This window comes from Anopheles arabiensis, chromosome 3, assembly GCF_016920715.1.
Source record: "Anopheles arabiensis isolate DONGOLA chromosome 3, AaraD3, whole genome shotgun sequence".
In the NCBI taxonomy this organism is placed as follows: domain Eukaryota; kingdom Metazoa; phylum Arthropoda; class Insecta; order Diptera; family Culicidae; genus Anopheles; species Anopheles arabiensis.
Genome location: NC_053518.1, coordinates 47,907,137 through 47,927,515, shown reverse-complemented (window position 1 = coordinate 47,927,515; position 20,379 = coordinate 47,907,137). Strand labels below are relative to the sequence as shown.

Sequence of the window (20,379 nt, the reverse complement as noted above, 5' to 3'; positions counted from 1 at the left end):
GTAGACAGTTACGGCAAAGCCGTTTTTCGCTTACAAATTGATATTTGTCATCAATTGACATGTTGTTAAATAGATTGCATGTATGAAGTAGGTGTTGCTCTCCACATTTTACGCAAATCTGAATCTGAGATGTTACGTTCATTGCCAATTGTCGTTCTACTGTCTTTCTTAATTTGCCGGTTTGAACACGATCCTCTGTAACAGCATCTAGAACTCGAGACTGAACATGAAGAAATTTCACTAAATCATCCAAACTGTGTTTTTTTGAATTTTCTACATATTTCTCCCAATCATGGTGTGTTTTTTCATCCAGCTTTGATAGCATAATTTGGATAATAAGCATACCCCATTCATCAGTACTCTCTCCTAACTGTTTCAGAAGCTTTATATTTCGCTCAAACGTGTCCACTAATGAGTGAATTTCCTTCTGGCTGGAGGATTTCAAAGCGGGATACTGCAATAAAGAATTAACGTAACGCTTTTTTAGTACATACTCATTCGAAAATCGTTCAACAAGAGCGTTCCAGGCTGGCATATAGCTTGCTCCTGTCGATGGAAAAGAATTAATTAGGCTAGCAGCTTCTCCTTTTAACGATTGCTTCAAATAAGCTATTTTGTGCACAGGCGCTAGAGTTGTATTAGTGTGAATGTTTGCCTCAAACATATCGCGGAAAGGTAGCCATTCGTCGTATTTTCCTGAAAAAACTGGAAGCGACAAGTTTGGTAATTTGATAAGGCAGCTTGATTCACCCATACTATCTTGCATTTGACTTGCCGACTCTTTCACTCGCACTGCTGGAGCTTCTACTGGTGGGGGCTTAATAATCTTCAATCTGATGAGATCCGCAATTTGCATACAATTTTCATCTACGGCGTCATATAACTGCTCATTTTCATCAGAATGGCATGCATCATCCAAGAGTCGCAACTCGTTGGCAATTGCCTCAAATTCCATCCAGCATTTTTCCAATCGATTGAGTCGAGTCGTTGCTTGCTCCTGCGTTATGCCGTTTGCTCGCTCTGCAAAATTGTCGATCCGTTCGATGCAACGCAAGATGGCGTCTCTTTGCGCTTTCTTGCCAGCTATTTTCGTTTGTTCATTACTTTTACGGGCTAGCTGCGCTTGCTTATCGTACTTGTCCGCCATCTTGCTTGACATAGGTTGCTGTGGTTGGCAGGCCGGCAACATCGTTTCATTAACAGATGAATCTTTAAACCCAAGGAAAGCTTCTTCGTCCGAACTGAAATCCGTCATTTTCCACAATTTTCACAATCTTGGTCACTACGGCACCAATGCTTAGTTTGGAATTCCTTTATTCAGATCCTACGTTGTGTTTCTTAATTCTTCCTCTGTTTCCCTATCTGGACATGTGCCCCAAAACTCCTTCTGTCAAAACAAAACCTGTCATCCTAACGTCATAAACGTCTGTCATGTCCCGATTCACAAAACCAAACGTCTCATAGCAAACAGACAATATTATAATTATTGCAAACATAATTTAGGTAAATCTAATAATTGAGTGCCAAGCAGTCTTCTACGAGTAGCTAGACCGTGCGATTGTTTTGTTAAAAGAATAGAAAAAATACAAGGAATGTAGATATTTTAATCGGTTCATAGAAGTAAACTGTGTTTTGAGCCGTAAAAATTTTAAGATTTGATTGCCTAAATTAATACTAGTTTTTTTTGTCTCGATAGTATCGAAACCACAATTCTTTTGTTTACATGTTCTCTAGTTTCAGGATCACGTTAAATCGAAGGATTGAATGAAAATTTCGTAAAAATATTGAAATTCTCACATTGTTACACTGTAATGAAGAAGCAAAAATCGATCTTTTTTATTCATTCATTCAGCAGGTGGTGTATTATCCTGGCGATTTTCTTAAAGCTGGTTTAGTGTTGTTTCAACATTATTTACTTAACACATTGAGCGCCACGCCTATCCCTAGAGGCGGTAACTGGACCGTCGGTTCACTCCGAAGTCCGTAGGGCTCGAAACGGAACAGAAGCATCGTGTTTTTTTTTTTTAAATTTCACCTTTATTGTCTAAAGTGAACTTGGTTGATGTTTTATATACTACATAAACCATAGTCATAATCATAAAATCCATGAATAATATCAAATGTAGGATAAAACTAAAATACACTCGACTAAAGCGTGAAATTGTGATCCATTTTCCGTCACTCGAATCTTTAGCTGCTCCCGATCTATGTAGCCCCGAGGAGGTTGATTCAGTTTTGTAAAACGGATCTAGCTTCCGTTTCCTGAAATTTAAACCAATTTCAGCTGCCCGTGTGATATACTGGTATGTTCAGTTTGTTATGTTTCACATCATCTTTCTGTTTTGTTTTGTTCCGTTGTTTTTATCGTTCCCACAATTCATTGTAGGAAAATTATTTATCATTATTATTTATCGTTCCCACAATTTGTTGGGCGAATTTTGGAGAAATGCTTAAGTTAATTTGATCATTATTATTAATTTTTATTGGTGCAATGCCAACAAAAACCGTGTGAATGATTCACAAAACTATTAGTAATGGTGCAAAACATTTTGAGACGGACATGATCTTTTTTACATGGAATATCCAGTATTGATATTCGTCTACTTTCTTTTACTTTGATTCTCTAAAATTGCTCTTCTTTTATATCTTCAAAACCTTTGAGTGCATTTTTCTCTCGTTTATCTTTATAAAGGATCTGGTATGAGAGCCACACAATGTGCATTCGCTAATTAAAATGATAAGCGTTATAACGTGTTGATATTACGAAATGATTGACAGGATTACGAAAGGATTGCACATCAAACAAATCAATTATCTCTTCGGCGATCAATCTAAAAGGTTGATTTCACTGTAATTGAAATAGTTGAAATTCGATTTTCCTCGAACTTCAGTTTGTAATTTGTGTGTTTGATAATAGTGATTGCATCACTGATTTTTGTTGATTGAAACTGTTTCTAGTGTTGATGACATTTTATACAGATATAGCGAATTGAGATGAACAGAAGCTTGTGATAGCGAAACCTATTTCTGGCATTAAATTGTAATAAATATTCGATTTATTGTACATGCTATCCAGACATATTTATTTCATATATTTCATATATAAACCGACGGACCATCGTGTCTAATCGGCAACCTTATAATTAAATTAAGGAGCATATAAATAAACATCTAGTTATAAGCAAACATTACATGTGACGTAGACGCAATTTCTCCTTGAACGTGGAAGTAGACATACTAAAATCGAACAAATCTAACACTTCATTGAACTCGAGGGACATACGTATAATAGGGTGTCCCTGGCTATGGTTGTTGCGGGTACGCGGTACACGGAGATGGAAATTGGATCTAAGAATCCGACAGGGAGCGAACAAATTGATGCTGGCTAGTAATGCCGGGGAATCGATCTCTCCGTTAAGGAGCCGAAATATGAAAAGGCATTGGGCGTTTTTACGTCGAGAGCAGAGTGGTTCAAGTCCGAGAAGCAGACACCGCTGATGGTAGGTGGGCCGAGCGTGGTGGGATTGCCATGGAAGGAGTCGAACCGCGACATATAGGGACATATCTTAACGAATACTTACCTAGAGTGCCTATTTCCCAGAGCACGATTCCAAACGCCCAAACGTCACTCTTGTTGGAGTATAGATTATCACGCATCGCCTCGATAGACAGCCAGCGTAATGGAACCTGGTGTGAAAAAGGGGAACGATATTATCACCCGGATTCAACACAATCACCGTGTAGGTGCGTCAAACGTTGACAGATGCGAAAGTGAGAATCGGTTAACAATTGCCGATCGGTGGTTGGCACTTTGGATTGAATTCGCCGATGAATCAGATCAAAGTACCACAAAACAACAATACCTTTTTGTTTCTGGTGTTGACATAAATCCCGGTGCGGGATAAACCGAAATCCGATATCTTTAGCGTTTTCCGCTCGTCGATCAGAATGTTTCGTGCCGCGAGATCACTGGAAAGTACACAGGATGGAGAGCAAAAAGGCCGGGTGAGAAAAGAAGGGATGATAATGGGTTAACAGGTACGAGATATACTCATATAGAAAAATGAATTTAGGATGAATTTTGTATTGTATTATCATTTTTCTTGTGAGTTTCGCTTTTTTATTCCTGATATTTTACTCCCACTTACCGGTGAGTGATATGAAGTCCCTCCAAATGCTCCATACCGAAGGCAATTTGTTTCGCAAAGTTATGCAACTCTTTATGGTCAAGTACATACTCGAGCGAGCAGCTACCGATGGTGGAATTGTTATCCTCATCGCCCATGGTCCCGCTCAGCGCGGTGTAGGTAGCTATAAAGTTCGTGAAACAAAAATTCGGTTGACATTAACTCACTCGATCTCGGAATAATGTTTAGTAACCGAGTTAGCGTTTAAATTGTATGTTCGTTTTTTTCTGTCTGAAACATGCCATTTGGAGTGGTGTGAACATTCTAGTGAAAGACATTTCTGGCGTTATCAGGTAAGCTGTTGAGAGTTGAGATCTAGCTAATTGGATGAAGCCTTCTAATAAAAATCCAGTCGATTGGAACGACAGGAAAACAAAGAACAAAAAGTGGGACTCTCTTTTTACCCAGAAAAAGATTAACTATTTTTATACAGGCAATTCAATGTAAATTTACTCTTCCTAAAGTGTGGTCGTTCGAGTATTTTAATCTAGTTGCATTTTACCTGGATTACAATCGCTCGAGTATCAAGTCGAAGTGAAGCAATGTGCTTTTTTTGTTTGAATTTTACTGCAACCATTTATGTACGCCGTGTGAAGTTTGTTACTAGCTGTGGCACAACAGTTCAATGTGGATTTTTATTATTTTCCATTTAATATCCTAACATTTATTTTTATTTTTGAGGCTGATATCACTGTATATTAAATAGCCAAAATTAGTTTTTCTGCAAACTTCAATTTGTAAGTTTTTTTTCTTACTTTCCACAACTATCTGGCTGCTAGAACAACGCAAAGTATCGTAAATCAAATAATGATATTTACCGAAATAATGTTATTTAAATTTTTAGTAATTATGTGCCATAAAATAAACCTCTGTAATAAAATTCCTGTCATGCATACAGCCGCCCGCATCCGTTGGGTTCAGTTTTCCTTTCTTTGGGTAAACCAATTAGTCAGAGATAACCAAACCCATTAAAGGATAAGGCAGATGTAATGTGAGGCGTGGGAAATGTGGTAAGAATGTTAATCAAATGACAACGTTTCCGATAGCAATGTTGTGTGGCGTACTAAAATATACGCATACTTACTCTCCGTCACCGAAGGGCGTGTAGTTGTATCGGTTTGCGTAATGTAGGATGCGTCTGAGTTGGAGCTGCTGTTGTAAAGAAAACATGTTGATCCATTGGTATATTGTAGTAAATTTCTCCTTCCCTTTGTCGCTCCTATTAACTTACGATGTGTGCAATAGATCTAAGTATTTCACCATCGGGCCAAATATATTGTTCCCCGGTGCAGTGTTTAGTCCCGAGTTGGCATTCTCCAACTGTGCTCCTATGTCCAGCTGATGAACTTTTGCTAAGTGTTTCGCTCGTATTTTCCGTAAATATTCCAGCTGTGATAGGTAGTGGGAAGAGGTGAAGTAAAGACTGCATGTTACAAAGCGATTAGCGAGCAAATAACACGGGCGTGTACTGTACCAGATCGCCGCAGCCAACGTATTCCATTATCATTGTAAGCGGCTCTTTGATGGTACAGCAACCGAGCAGCGCAACGATATTCGGATGTTTTCCGACCTTTTTCATCATGGTGATTTCATCAAGAAATTCGTCAAACTCATCGCTGGATGAGCATTCTACAACGGGAATTGGGATATTGGAAAAATATCAAATGACAGTGATCCGAATGAACTGTATTAACTTGTCAAATCCGTTCTGTTGGCAGCCTGTTCTTAGTATCAATGCACTATTAACAGCAGTTTGAATAAACTTACTTTTCAGCTGTTTAATTGCAACTATTTTTGGCCCACTAAAACCAGGTAATTTAACAGCGCTAGCCATGAAAACGCGTCCAAACGCTCCTTTTCCTATCTCGCGCCCAATCCGGAGGCAGGAATGGGGAACTTCCAAATAGTCAGCATCACCACGTGCTCGGGCATTCTGGAAAATAATGAGTGCAGTATATAATGCGGCTTTAGTAGATGTGTTATTAAACATTGGTTGTTAGTAATCAGATTGTACAGGATTTCTCAAAGCGCTTTAAATAATGTTCAACTGCAAACAATTATTATATTACGACAGGGGCAGCGGAAGTATAACGTGTTATCAGGCAATTGTATAGAAAATTGCCTCCTGAATAGTGATCCAACGGGAGGCGTAACTGGAACGATTTCGGGTTTCCAAATACTCATGCAGTGGTATATGGGCCAAGCATTGTACGATTTTGCAATTACTGTTCCCAAAGACTATATAAGCAATAATATAGAACGATAACTCGGAAATAAGAAGTAGAAAATACTTCATTGCTATTGTTTTATTTATCCACATACACCCCCATCACGCGACAAATGGAGCAAAACGGAGAACAAAACAACTACACGAGAAAAAAAATCACTGAATGGATTAATACTTCTGTCTTTTAACATTTATCTTCAATTCATCAATTCATCAATTCATTCATCTTCAAAACAATCAAGAGCAACTAAACATTGGACTAAGAAAATACGGTAAATGATAATGCAAATGCAACCTACACAATAATGATGCAAACCCTGAGGTGGTTTTCTTGACAAGATATAAAGCTTATAGGATGTCAAAATAAATGACTTAAAATATTAATAAACGTCCAACATAAATGGCATCGAATTGTAGACTTGCACATAATAAATCACACACCAATATTAATTTACATATCGACAGTATATGTTACCAAATGCCAAATGAGCCCTCCTTTCATCTTTCCCTTTTTAGGCCCCTAACCGTGTTCTTCATAATCGTCCTCCTCTACTGACCCAACCCCGCCGAGCAGCAGTGGGCCGTACTGACCCCCTGTTTCGTGCAATTCGTCAATTCAACTGTGTATCCTCTAAATTTGTTTTCAACCTTCCCTTATCCTCTTTCCGATCCCGCCTAAGAACCTTCCATAATCCCGTGCTGCCTTAATTTTTGCTAGGTAAGGAACATAGGTAATAAGTATTATTTAAGTTTTTGTGTAACCAGAAGAGGGACTAATAAAATGTGAATATGAATATGAGTGTAAAAACTATATTCAACAACAAATTCATAGATTCACCCAAAAAATCTTGATTAGGTTAATACAGTTTTTAAATATTGTATGATTTTTAATGAAGATGGTCAACCAATCTCGTAAAAAACCATATGCCTTTAGACTATGGAGATTAGTCGGGACAATAAATGAAAATCACGAATATATGTATCCTTAATCAAAGAAAATCGATCTGAGCTGCTAAACCCTTATAAAATGTAAAATAAAGTTATAAACAAACGAGAATGAAATAATTAAGTCTGGAAAGCCTGTACAGACCGACATCTCTGCGTATGAGGTATAGGTACGCCAAATACAAGTAAATGTAAATACTAATAATGCTACAATACGAACCAAGAGTACTCAGCAGTTTAAAGTAAAGAAAAAACAAATGCCTGGTATGAGCTGGACATGGACAAAACGATTATTTGCGACGATTTGAGCGAATTAGCTCTTTTGCTTACTGGTATTTCGTCCGCTCGCGCTAACCATACCTTGAATTTGACAGGATATATAGGTGATATCCTTAATGAGATATTGCTCAAATAATGCTGTTTGTTCCCGAAAAATAGAGTTGAGAGTTAATGTTCAGACAAAATCAATACACAAAACTTCACATTTTTTATATCTACGTGTTGCAAACTATTGCAACAGCACTCTTTCTTTCGCCCGTAGTAGTATTAGGTATTAAGTAACAAGCGTTTTCTTAAGCAGACTTATAGAATTCTTTTATTGCGACGCTAAAAATCAATCGCTTGACTCGGGCTACCGCGAAAGAGTGGCCTTCGGTCATTGTCTTAGCCACGATGTTCGGGAGCCTTTGAGCGATCGGGAATATTCGACTCGATCGGTATCGGATGCTTCCCACACTACGCATTTGTACCGCGCTCTGTCGGGAATCACGGTAGATAACACCAACAGATCGAATCTAACGTTAATTATTATTAACACTACGATAGGCATAAGTAGCAATACAATCACTAATGACAATAGCAATAATGAGGCAGGAAGAAAGAACAAGATGTCAATCTGTGAATGAACACTCCGGGCGGTGGGTGGCTCGCTTTGGAATCACACCCAAGTAACAAAATCGACATGCTTTCTCATTCTACCCAATAGATCAGTAAACCTGAGAGAGCGAGAAAGCATGTCGATTTTGTCGCTTGGGACAGCTTTGTTCACTCTCCTTCTCTGTGATTGGTCTCTCATCAGCTCTCAGCAGAGCGTATTGCAGCGGGAAGAAAGAGAGAGCGCATATTGCAGAAGCGGCTCGTACGTGAGGATCAGAAAGAGAGTGAACGATCGTAATTACTTAAGCCAATGAACCGCTCTCATCGGTCTCTTATCTTGTACTGTTTTCTCCGCAGAAAGCTAATGCAAAATGCCAGCGCCCAGAGAGTTTAGCAATACGGCAAAGCCGTTCTACTGAATAAAAGAGGCAGAGGCCGTTCTACTAGTGAGAGGCAATTGAAATTACTACATTATTTTCTATAGCAAAACTTCTGATAATCTTGAATGAAGTAACTGGTTTCCTGCAGCGAAAGCAGCAATAAAATTTTAACTAAGTGATATTTATTGTAACCATTATGAATCCATTTTGTGTATGTCGAAATATACCTTGCTTTTAAAAACCAGTTGTTTATCAGCGGCTCTACAACCTAGCTCGCGAGCGCACTGCCTATCAAAAATATATAGCGAGAAGAACATGGTAGCTTGCCTATGGGCGGCCTAATGGTCCAAAATCCAAATCCATAGAAGATCAAACTAGCTGAAGATCGCGAACGCGCTGCCTGTTCAAAATACGTAGAGAGAAGAACAAGGTTGCGAACTTCTCGCTACGTATTTTGGACAAGCCAGGCTGTTTTCATGTGTGTTTTGCACATACAGTGCTCTCGGGCTCTACGATGTTTTATACGTGTGTGTCGAAAGAGTCTGAGTAGACGACAGCAGCTTGTGATTTTTTTAAATATAAAATATTAGTTTTAGTGTTAGTTGAACTTAACCACAATAAAAATATTTGCTGTTCAGCAGTTATTTAGATTCCGTACAAGCCCGTTAAGTGTTACAAATATGGATGTTTTTCTTCCTCGGGCTACTAGTCTCAAACGACCTTTTTTATTTGTTTTTATGCGAGCGCGCGAATATTTTTTTGCTGGAATGAAGAGCGGCAAGCGTCCGTTATGATTATGAGGAGCCGGTCTCGTAGTACAGTCGTCAACTCGTACGACTTAAAAACATGCCCGTCATGGGTTCAATCCCCAAATAGACCGCGCCGCCATACGTAGGACTGACTATCCTGCTATGGGGGGGGAATCAATTAGTCACTGAAAGCCAAGCCCACAAGTGGGTACAGGCAGGCCATGACCGACATCGGTTGTTGAGCCAAAGAAGAAGAAGAACCTTATAATTTCCGCTGTTCTTCCTCATGTTTATTATGAGTTACCAGGCTTGCAAGGGCAAGTAGTTTTTATTGGCACATACTTTTAGCTATTATATCTATAGCACTCTCAACAGGCGTCAACTCGTACGACTTAATAACATGTCCGTCATAGGTTCAAGCCCCGAAAGAACCGTGGACTCATACGTATGACTGACTATCCTGCTACGGGTAATGAATAAGTCACTGAAAGCCCAGGCCATTAGTGGTACAGGTACAGGCTTGGACCGCCAACGGCTGTGTTGTCGCCAAAGTAGAAAAGGCTCCACTAGCAGATAGTGTCGTGTTAGTGCTACCCTACCTAAACCCGAAAGGCTATTCCCGCATACCATATTTTTTGACCGTGAACAAAGCGGGGAATAACGAGGAAATGCATTTAACCTATTAATGCAATATATTTTATAGTCTAAATAGTTTGGGAATTGAATTTCGTTTCTTTTGGTTTACGATAAGCTATATTCAGATTGTTGAAGCAAAATATTACGATGCTAGGAACTAGGGGCGTCCATATGGTCTGAGCGTAGCGAGAACGGTACTCATAACTCTGAATTTCTTTTGTTTAGTAATGAGACAATGTGAAGCCTGCTCGCAAGTGGGATGAAGATTGAAACAATAGACAATTGTCTGTGCTAAGGCACTTGCGCGTTTTTGGTGGCCGATTGGCCCTTCCTGGAATTTTCATCTTTCAGCCACAAACCAGATAGGTTTCGAATCACGAGCGTACCCAAAACGAAATTAGTCCAACTTCAGAACTCGACGCGGTCGGTCACAAATAATCCAAAATTGTCACAGCAGAAAAACCCCAAGTCTAAGTTTTTAAGTTTAAATTCAAATCATTGCTTGGTCCTTCTAACCGAATTCGAACATTTAGTTACTCGAAACGAATTCCACCAGCAGTTTTGCTTAGTTCGATTCGAAACCTAATGCTAACGAAAGTGATGTTGATGATCAATTAGAACAATGCCAGTGGAACGTTCGCCGGTAAAAGTTGCCGATCTAGTGGGCGACCAAGCAAAACGTTACACACCTGGTGAACAACTGCCGTCGACGTCTAAAGCCCGGGTCTATTAAAATGTTGCGGGAACATTTGTTGCCAAAATCGTATGGACTAACTGTCAAACTCATGTTGTGGGAACATTTTTGTTGCAAGAGAAACAAATCAATTTGTTTCATGTTTGTTTTGGTTGCATTTACATTTTTGGACATGTTTGCATACCAAAACGGATAAGAAATAATTTTAACTTAATTTTAAAATGTTTTTGTGAGTGAATAAGAGCACATTTTTTGGAATAAAAAAGAACATCCAGAAATATTGCCATTGAACAAATGTTGCCAAAACATGTTCATATACCCAGGCCTAAGATGGATCTCTCTAAACCGTTCAAAGGTTTTGGAACGAGAAAAAGTGACATGTTAAAGCGAAAGGCCATGGAAGTGACAAAATGCTGACAAATTTTTCAAAATGTGAGCTTTTGTCACTTTTTTGAGCTTTTGTCAAAATTTTGTAACCTGTCTGTAAATTTTTCAACATTTTTTTTTTTGGAATTCGAGAAAGTGCATATGAAAATTTTAGAAGTGTCGGACACAATCGAAGAAGAGGAAGAAATTTATGCACGCTTCGAGACGAAGTTGTATAAATTAATGCGGAACGCAAAGCAGCGAATCGCAGCAGCTACAGTGAAAGAAGTGTTACCTTGTAACGTATCGAAACAAACATCGCGAGTGAAGCTACCGGAAATCAAACGTGATGATTTCAAAACCCTGGTAGATGCGGCGCCGGAGCTAAATGAAGTGGATAAGCTTACGTATTTGATTTCATGTCTAACATAAGATGCAAAGCGCGAGATTGAAGTGATAGATGTTACCACGGCGAATTACAGCGTTGCCTGGGATTTACGATGCACCAGATATGAGAACAAATATCTAATAGTGAAATCTCATGTGAACTCTATTTTTGCCATCTCTCCGATCAAAAAAGAATGTCCGGAATCTATCATGCGTCTCGTCGATGAATTTGAGCGAAATTTGAAAATGGGTCCCTTTTCGTTTTAAGGTCGTAGGCTGAAATTTCAGCCTGTCAGCTGTTTGCATTATATCGCAGTTTTCGAACAGCTATCGAACGGGCCGGTCTGGTGGTACAGTCGTCAACTCGAACGACTTAACAACATGCTCCCGAATAGACCGTGCCCCCATACGTAGGACTGACTATCCTGCTACGGTAACAAAAAGTCACTGAAAACCAAGCCCACTTCACTAGTGGGTACAGGCAGGCCTGACCGGCAGCGGTTGTTGTGCCAAAAAAAAAAAAGAAAAAAAGAAAAAGAGATCTAAGTGGGTATAAATATACAAGGTGGGCTGTATGAATTTAGAAGGTTGATTTTTATCGCATCTGTTTCTGAATGAAGATTTTAAGAGTGTTTTGTGTATTCGTCAAGCCTCCAGAAAGCCTGTTTGAGCAAAGGTTTCAACCGTTCTGTCAAAAAGTGACATTCAAATTTGATTATAAAAAAAAACAAAATATGATTCACGCTAGTTTTTGTGTGTTGTGTTGACATGATTACAGCCGCCAACTGTCAAACTCCATGTAAAAAAGCTGGCTAGTATTGTGAAAGGACCCTATATCGGATTTGTGTGTGTATTTTTATCATTATATACCAATTGCTTTAAACACGTGGAGAACAGTAATGTCTCATTGTATGTTAATTTACTTACCAAAATGTCCATATCTATGTACAGTCTGTTTTCTTCCATTGCCACTTGTTGATGATGATCACCACTGTAATTAAAATTATCAAAATACGAAAAACATGAACAACCAAGTTCGAAGCTCCATAATCGTAATAATATAGCGGTCTCGAAACGGTTTTCAATGGTTCAAAATAACATTTAGCATTGTTTACACGTTGATTTAAGCTTATTGGTTAAACTTCCCTCACTATTGAAGTTTACATTTTTAGTTCGATCGTAGAGTTTGGAGACCTCTCATATAAAATGTTATGCATGAAGCAGTCAAGTTACCTGGAACGTACATAAACTCCTCTCCAATTATTTGCTTTCCAACGAAATTTTGTACGACGTTTGTAGTAGATGAATAAAGTGCTTGCCAATACTGTAACAGTAATAACTGCGACTAGCACACATATTACCGGTACCTTTTGAAGAAAGAAGAACCGGAAAACACGTACAAGAGTTACATAACTTTTTGCTGAAAAACTGGTCAGTATCACAAACAACACACCACTCACAACTCACCAATATAGATGTAGAGGTAAGGTTCGGAGGAACTGTAAAACAAAACGATTAGTTTAATGAAATTAAATAATGTAGGACGCATGCTTACTTTTATAGGTAGGTATTATCCGTTCGCAGTAATTATTGCCGTCAATGAAAGAAGCAGTTAGCACAAAACTGGTGCTGCTAGTTGGTACGATCTCATCAACGAAGAATGTGTGGGTATTGGTGGCCATGGGATCTACGGAAACGGAGCAGAGTATTGCTCCGGTAAGCTCTGAACGTATCCTTAGCATGCAATAGAGACAGTGAAAACAAAACATACATCATTAGATCAGAGCGTTGGTGTTTGATTTGACCTTGTAAACCCTTACGCCAGTTGAAGTTGAACGATATCAGTTGCCGATGGTTGTCGCCAGGTGACGGTTTTTAAAGTACGCCATGTTACGATTATTTCAGATCCTTCGTGTCGACAACCAAGCAGAAAATCAGGAAACCTATTCAAACGCTCACAGTTACATATGGTGTCGTTGGTACAGGTTCCTGGAAGCAAGCAACAAGCAATGAGATATTGGTTTTAATTAGCACTCCTCTGATAATTGGTCCCATAAGCCATACTAACTGTAGCTGAAGTGTTGCATATTTTCTACAAAATACCTAATAACTATAAATCGTGTTCTAAAACATTGCTTTAAAGAAGCACGACCGTGAACGTTTTAAGTTACAAAAATGTGAAAAGACCAGGCATACACAAGCAATCATTTTACAGAAACTTTGTTAGATAATGATGAAAAACAAACAAACAAAGGAGATAAATCTTGCTATAAATAAAAAAAGCTTTTCATTAGAAGTTGTTATAACATTTTCTGCTGTTCTGTTATCTGGCTTTACTAAATTGGTGAACGGAGCCGGTCTTTTCTCCTCATATATTTCGTGAAAGGTTTTTAAAACTTTATTTATCAACGAGAAACTACACGAGCATGTTTTTAAAAATTAATTAGGCTCTTTTGATTACCAAAGCTTGACGTTCACTGGAATATGTCACACGTTTTACCAAACACCAGGCGTCTCCATCAATGAACACAGCAAGATAAACAAACAGAAATGTTGCAAGATTTTAAATTTTGGAAACTAAAAAAAAGCGATTTGATGGTTCCATGGTACAGCCTTTAATTCGCATATATTAGCAGCATATCCTTCGTCAGTTCAAACCCTGGATGGATTGTGCCCCTTATACGTAGGACTGTTTATCATGCTATTATTAGTGGGTTTAACGGTAAACGGATTCAACGCCCGCGGAGACCCGTCGGTAAAGGGGCCCAAATGATTATAAGTATAACTTACATTTTAGTGTCAGGGATGGTGGTGGGGGAGGGGGGGGGAGCAGGTGTCACATTATTATAACCGGTTAGGGCACAATATTGTGCCGTTAAAATCAGCCTCAGATTTAAGTTACGTATTATTTATCTTATGCTTTGGGAAGCTTAACCTATATCTGTGGCATGATGTCTATGTTTAATGGCATAGGGGTTTTAATTTACTTTAAGCTGAAGCTAAAACAATGTAAATACCCCATACTTTTATACTCTTTGTGGACGGTTTTTGCCATTTAAAGTGGTTCCCATTAACAAGATTTATAAGGATGTAGTAGGCAAATATATCAGCATCAGGTTCGTCTAATCATGTGGGTCGTAAGTAATGAAAACCATAAGCTTACCTTTAGATCCGCCAGTTGCGTTGGGCAGCTAGAACAAAAATGGAAAACAAAAACAGAATCATACAAACAAGAATGTTTTTTTAGGAGATATCACACGATACGATGTTAAACATACCCGCTTTTCGGCATCCGGAAGGGACACTATGTTTCGGACACATCGCATCACCGGAAAAGAGAGTGTTGTTTAATAAACAAATGTATGGGTTACATATGCAAAGAAACTTAATGCGAAGCATTTGCCCTTAGTTCATTACCAAGTATTGGCTGTGCAGTGCGTTCGCAGTCTCTGGTATCTATTACTTTTAGCTGAACAACGAAAATATACTTGCTGCCGATGAAATCGTTAATGTTGAAGCTGTATGTATTCGATTCCACTGGAAGCATTATTTCTCTCATACTCGAGTGCTGACCACCCCAGGCAAGATCGTTGTTTGTTCCACGTCGGACGCTGCAATTTGTAGAAATTTCTGTATTTTTGATGCGATCCGAACCGTTAACCGGAAAATACCGTACCCAAGATATATGGCTTTTAGATTAACATTTTCCGGCAACTCAGTTTTATTGAAAGTACCGAGGGTCCAGCTAACGATGAGCTGATTAGTGGTAGTTTTAATAATGGCTGATGTGTTGAGCAGTGCGGGTAAATGCTCAGCGTAGTGGCAGGAGCATAACCCCTCCACACAGTCTGGCACCTCGATCACATCCGTCACTCTGGTGGGTAAGTTTAATGTTTCTACCTGTATCGAATATGTACAGTGCTGTTGGATTGGACACGTGTGTTTAAATACGCCATTCAGATCCGATGGTATTGTAACTTCCGTAGTTTCCTGGCAGAAAACAATATGTATGTTAAGCATGTCCGTTTAATATTTCCTATGGTAAAGATTTGGCTGAGCATAAATGTATGTATGCTATTAAAGTAATATTTAACTTAAATCATTTGATAATGATTAGGGGCAGGTAGACAAAGACGGACACTATGGGTAAAATGGACACTTCTCATAAATGAATAATTAAAGAAAAAGGTAATTTTCGAATAATTCAACAATGCAGTATTAAAATTGAAAGTAAACCAACACATTTGAGAACATATTTGGCATAATATATATGCCAAATTGATTAAATTAACGAAAAAAGTGAAATAATTGGTTGCAAATAATAAATATAAAATGTCGTCATAATGTTAAGATTTTTTTAATATTTGCAGTTTACTGTTTTTTTGTCATTGTCAGTGTCATTGTTAAATAGCATTCGTGCTGCGCGACTTGCTACGTGTTAATTATTTAAACTAAAGACCGGAGCGATCATTTAAATTATATAAATGCTCAATGCCTACCGATCGTGGTCTTGATGTCACAACGGCTCCCAAAAAATGTATTCCAAACACGAATAACATTGCTCGTTATGCGAGATTTTACTCATTAAAAGGAGTATTTGTTGATTTACTTGTTATGCGAAAAACTTGTTACAAGGGAAATACCCCCGCTACATCGTTATGGGGGGTTCCATTGTATATGCTTTGAGTATTGAAAACTTTTTATATATATTGGAACCTAGATATAACCATTAACAATGTTTCGAAGTCGTCTATGAAGTGTTATTTTACCGTGTTTTTTTTACATCGTACTTTACCAGAAACTGATATCTTTTGGTTTAATAGTATAGCTGACATAATTCAAGTTTAACCAAATATACGTTAATGTCAGCTACAAAAAGGCACAAATTCCATTCATTCTTCAGCAAAACTTCTTCTTCTTGATGTTTATTTTCAAGCATCTGTGATTTTAGAAAAACTATTGTTAGGGATGTTTTGAGATTTATGTAATTATTGTTTTATTTCTTTCAAATATGAAATGAACAGGTTTGCCAAAGCAAAGATCGTTCTGAAATTGTCAATTGTAAATAAAATTCTACGGTTTTCAGTCTATATATATATATATATATATATATATATATATATATATATATATATATATATATATATATATATAGTGCATGGGTTTAGCCAAAAAATTAATGATTCTGACTGCATTTTATTTACAATATTTATCATTTCAAAGTGGCCTTTCAAAAGGGAATCTTTTTGCATTTCACAATATGCCAAATCAGTGCAATTTGCACTAAGAATTGTTTAATTAAGTAAACTGCGTGTCTCCGATTCCGCGTATAGCAATTACCGTGTATATCTCAGGGACTATCTGCATATGAATCACAAAGGAATAGAACATTACCATTTGATGCAAAAACATAGTCAGAATCAGTTTGATTTGATGGTACATAAAGAATGATTAAAAGCTAAAAGTAAGCATACATAGCATTACAAATGCATACCGCACTAACAACGATCGGAGCACATTTGATGTGTTTATGATTTTCAAAGGGGCTGTCCTTGAGCATACATTTTTCGGAATCAATATGCGTTATGGTCACGACGTAATCGGTCGATTCTGGCAGCGTTGAGTTCCACCAGACGTGCAGCTTGACGTGCTGATCGCTGCGAAACGGTGTCACCATCAGTCCTGGTAATGGAAGAATGAGAAATGGGGAACGAGTATTGCTGGCGTAACAAATGAAAACAGAAACAGAAATAATTTACCGTAAAGCTCCTCTGTGGCACACACCTAGAACGAGGGTGAGAGTATTTTTTATAAGACGACTAAACTTATTATCACTTACATTACCTTTTCTACGTAAAGTGCTGTGAAAACCATCAGTAAAAGATTGAAGCTTTTGCTGAAAACCTCCATTAAAATGTCATTTTATGGTGGTGCGACTGAGAGGTCGTGAACAGCAAGGGTAGCAATGTTTTCCGTATCCTATCATACAAACAACCGCTGCTATTGTAGCTTGCTCATTTCATGCACAACTTATCCAACACGGCACACGACAGGGCACGCTATGACATGACAAACGATAAACGATAAATATCAAAAGTTGTGATTAGTGTCTGTGTATGACATATCGGTTTGTAACATACCGTTTATGAATTATAAACAAAAACATATTTGCTAGGAAATACTCGTGGTACAGTCGTCAATTCGTACGACTTAACAACATACAGTGGCCGGCAATATAAAGTGGCCACTACTTACAATTTTACATTTTTTACATTTTTTCCGTGAAAAATGAAGTTATTGTACTGCTTTACTTTTTGAAACATTGCTCGTGATATGCTTAAGTATGCGCAGTACCATAGCATGACAAAAATGAGAAGTTTGCTCCAAGAAAAAATATTTTTTCCAAAATTGATCAAAATCACTGTGCCAAAATAAAGTGCCCACTTTATTCATTCTACAGAAAATATTTTTCTGAACAAATATAACACCAAACTTATAATTTATATGCGTTCCTCTCGCATTCTTCACGTGTTCGAGGACCTTTGACATAATTTATTTTGTTTTATTTGCACGTATTTGGCATTTGTTCTTCCTAGGAGTATTTCAGAGCTTTAACATATTTTGTTTTTCATAATCACGTCATTCTCACCACATTTGCATCAAAATTTGCACACGAAATCTCGATAGGATTAAAGTTAAGTCTAAGTGGGAGCCATTAAAGAAGTTTTATTCGATTTGATTGAAAAAAATAATTCAAAAATTCTTCGTGTATAACTTGAGTCGTCTTCCTGTTGTAACATCAATTTATTTACTAACTCCGTATTTTTCACAGAAAACAGATAAATTCACACAGGATGCTTATATAGGTATTAGCTTTCATTATGCCGTCGATTCAAACCATGCTCCCCACTTCTCGTATAAAAATCCCCTCCCTGGTCATCACATTGCACTCTTCATACATATTGGTTTGTTGGATCGCGTCTAGATATTTTTGAACATCAGTTCTAATTTGGACTCATCTGTCCAAATATCAGTTTTTCAACAATCTAACGATACATCTGCATGTTCTTGATCGTATTGAAGCCAATTGGCTTTGTTAGTCTTGCTGTAGCTCGGGCGAGGAACTTGAAGGACGCCACATCTAACGAGCAGTAAATTACGAAAATTGCAATGTGATAGCTAGGGGGTGTTTATCTTTAGGAGTAGCGGGAAAACTGGTGTGAATCGAAAGTACAACTATGGCTGATACCTTTTTAACATTCTTCATCAATACTTTGGGATATTTCTTTAAAAAAATGGGGTTTGAAAACTAAAAACATGTTCCTACAGGCTAACATCTCAACACACACAATCAATACAAAAAACATTTCTCAACTAGTATCGTATAAAACACCTTGCATGTCCTCCATGAAGTCTAAATCTTGGTTCCATCGAGAATTTGTGGCAGATTCTATGTGCGAAGGTGGATAAAACTGGTGTCACAAACAAATAATTTTAAATTTTAAGCTCTTGATAACGCTTGAGAAGAACCAGATGCAAAAACAAGATGCAGAACTAGATAAACCTTTAAAAACTAGAAAAAAAATACGCTAAAGATCCTCGAACATGTAAAGAATGCGAGAGGAACGCATATAAATTATAAGTTTGGTGTTATATTTGTTCAGAAAAATATTTTCTGTAGAATGAATAAAGTGGGCACTTTATTTTGGCACAGTGATTTTGATCAATTTTGGAAAAAATATTTTTTCTTGGAGCAAACTTCTCATTTTTGTCATGCTATGGTACTGCGCATACTTAAGCATATCACGAGCAATGTTTCAAAAAGTAAAGCAGTACAATAACTTCATTTTTCACGGAAAAATGTAAAAATGTAAAATTGTAAGTAGTGGCCACTTTATATTGCCGGCCACTGTACCCGTCATGGGTTCAAGCCTGGAATGGACCAAGCCCCCATACGTAAGACTGACTATCCTGCTATGGGTAATCTATAAATCACTCAAATCCAAGCCCACTAGTGTTACAGGCAGGTCTTGACCGACAATGGTTGTTGTGCCAAAGAAGCAGAAGTGTGTGCTAGGAAATGTGTGTAAACTAGTAATGTGATGCTGTCTGGAACGCACCTAAGACTCCTATCCTACTGCAACTATTGTTAGACCGATTCCGACTCCGGCAAAACGAGCACCACTATATCCGTTCGGAGAATGACTCGTAGTCGACACCAGATTTTTGCAAAGGATGCAAAGGATGGCATAGGAGGGTAGTAATTTTGTTCAACGTTTTCCAGTCTTCTTGGTTGTAAGGTCAGTAACGTAAATTATACTCAAACCAGGGAGACAGTCCATTATTTTCTCGAATCCTCGATGAGCATGTTGTTAAGTCATGTGAGTTGACGACTTTACCACGGGATTGGCTTAGTGCAATCTGTATGATAATAATAAATAGTTATAATAATAATGAAATAATCATAATAAATAAATGATTATCAAGCCTGCTTCGAAACAATTAGAATGAAACAATTAGCCACTATCAGAATCTCGATCAAATTTGGGAAAGATCTTAGCTACTATCAAAATAACATAAAACGGTGGATTCCCTCGATGTTTTTTTACATTTTGCCATTATTGTACGTATAACTGAGCAGGATACTCATGATAAATAAAGCAACCGTTGTATCTAGGCAACTACAAATAACGTTCCACTTCGAACAAGTTTGAGAAAGAGGCTGAATTTATCACTTCAATCCGTAGTTAATTTGTTAGCGCCTTGTTGTGAAACTGCCCGAATGTTCAAAAGTATCTTTCCACCTCTACGGAAGTGGTTATGCAGAAAGAATGTTTAAGATCAGAATTTGAAGTGATTGTTTTCAATCACAACAAATAGCTCATATTTTTTGCATCTTTTTGAATATAAATAAGATATACAATCTCCTTCA

General features: G+C 37.8%; 1 protein-coding gene across 6 annotated transcripts in view; it reads right to left on the bottom strand.

Moving 5' to 3' along the window:
- Positions 1 to 20,379, bottom strand: part of LOC120900598 (fibroblast growth factor receptor) — a 42,712-nt gene that overhangs the window by 14,669 nt on the left and 7,664 nt on the right. For 3 of the 6 annotated variants that reach the window (XR_005739222.1, XR_005739221.1, XM_040307823.1), the window contains 19 exons: positions 17,292 to 17,506; positions 17,207 to 17,231; positions 16,942 to 17,129; positions 15,124 to 15,437; positions 14,865 to 15,058; positions 14,726 to 14,751; positions 14,611 to 14,638; positions 13,268 to 13,436; positions 13,003 to 13,181; positions 12,915 to 12,946; positions 12,681 to 12,814; positions 12,375 to 12,438; positions 5,955 to 6,120; positions 5,662 to 5,816; positions 5,419 to 5,576; positions 5,272 to 5,339; positions 4,149 to 4,311; positions 3,864 to 3,969; positions 3,582 to 3,687 (listed from right to left, as the gene is read on the bottom strand). Coding sequence is in view for 4 of the 6 variants with exons in the window: in XM_040307823.1 (XP_040163757.1) it covers positions 3,582 to 3,687; positions 3,864 to 3,969; positions 4,149 to 4,311; positions 5,272 to 5,339; positions 5,419 to 5,576; positions 5,662 to 5,816; positions 5,955 to 6,120; positions 12,375 to 12,438; positions 12,681 to 12,814; positions 12,915 to 12,946; positions 13,003 to 13,181; positions 13,268 to 13,436; positions 14,611 to 14,638; positions 14,726 to 14,751; positions 14,865 to 15,058; positions 15,124 to 15,437; positions 16,942 to 17,129; positions 17,207 to 17,231; positions 17,292 to 17,357 (2,341 nt within the window). In the remaining 2 variants the exon portion in view is untranslated. Of the gene's footprint in view, positions 1 to 3,581; positions 3,688 to 3,863; positions 3,970 to 4,148; positions 4,312 to 5,271; positions 5,340 to 5,418; positions 5,577 to 5,661; positions 5,817 to 5,954; positions 6,121 to 12,374; positions 12,439 to 12,680; positions 12,815 to 12,914; positions 12,947 to 13,002; positions 13,182 to 13,267; positions 13,437 to 14,610; positions 14,639 to 14,725; positions 14,752 to 14,864; positions 15,059 to 15,123; positions 15,438 to 16,941; positions 17,130 to 17,206; positions 17,232 to 17,291; positions 17,512 to 20,379 lie in introns of those variants that run through there. The other 3 variants (XM_040307825.1, XM_040307824.1, XM_040307826.1) reach the window with 3 other exon arrangements.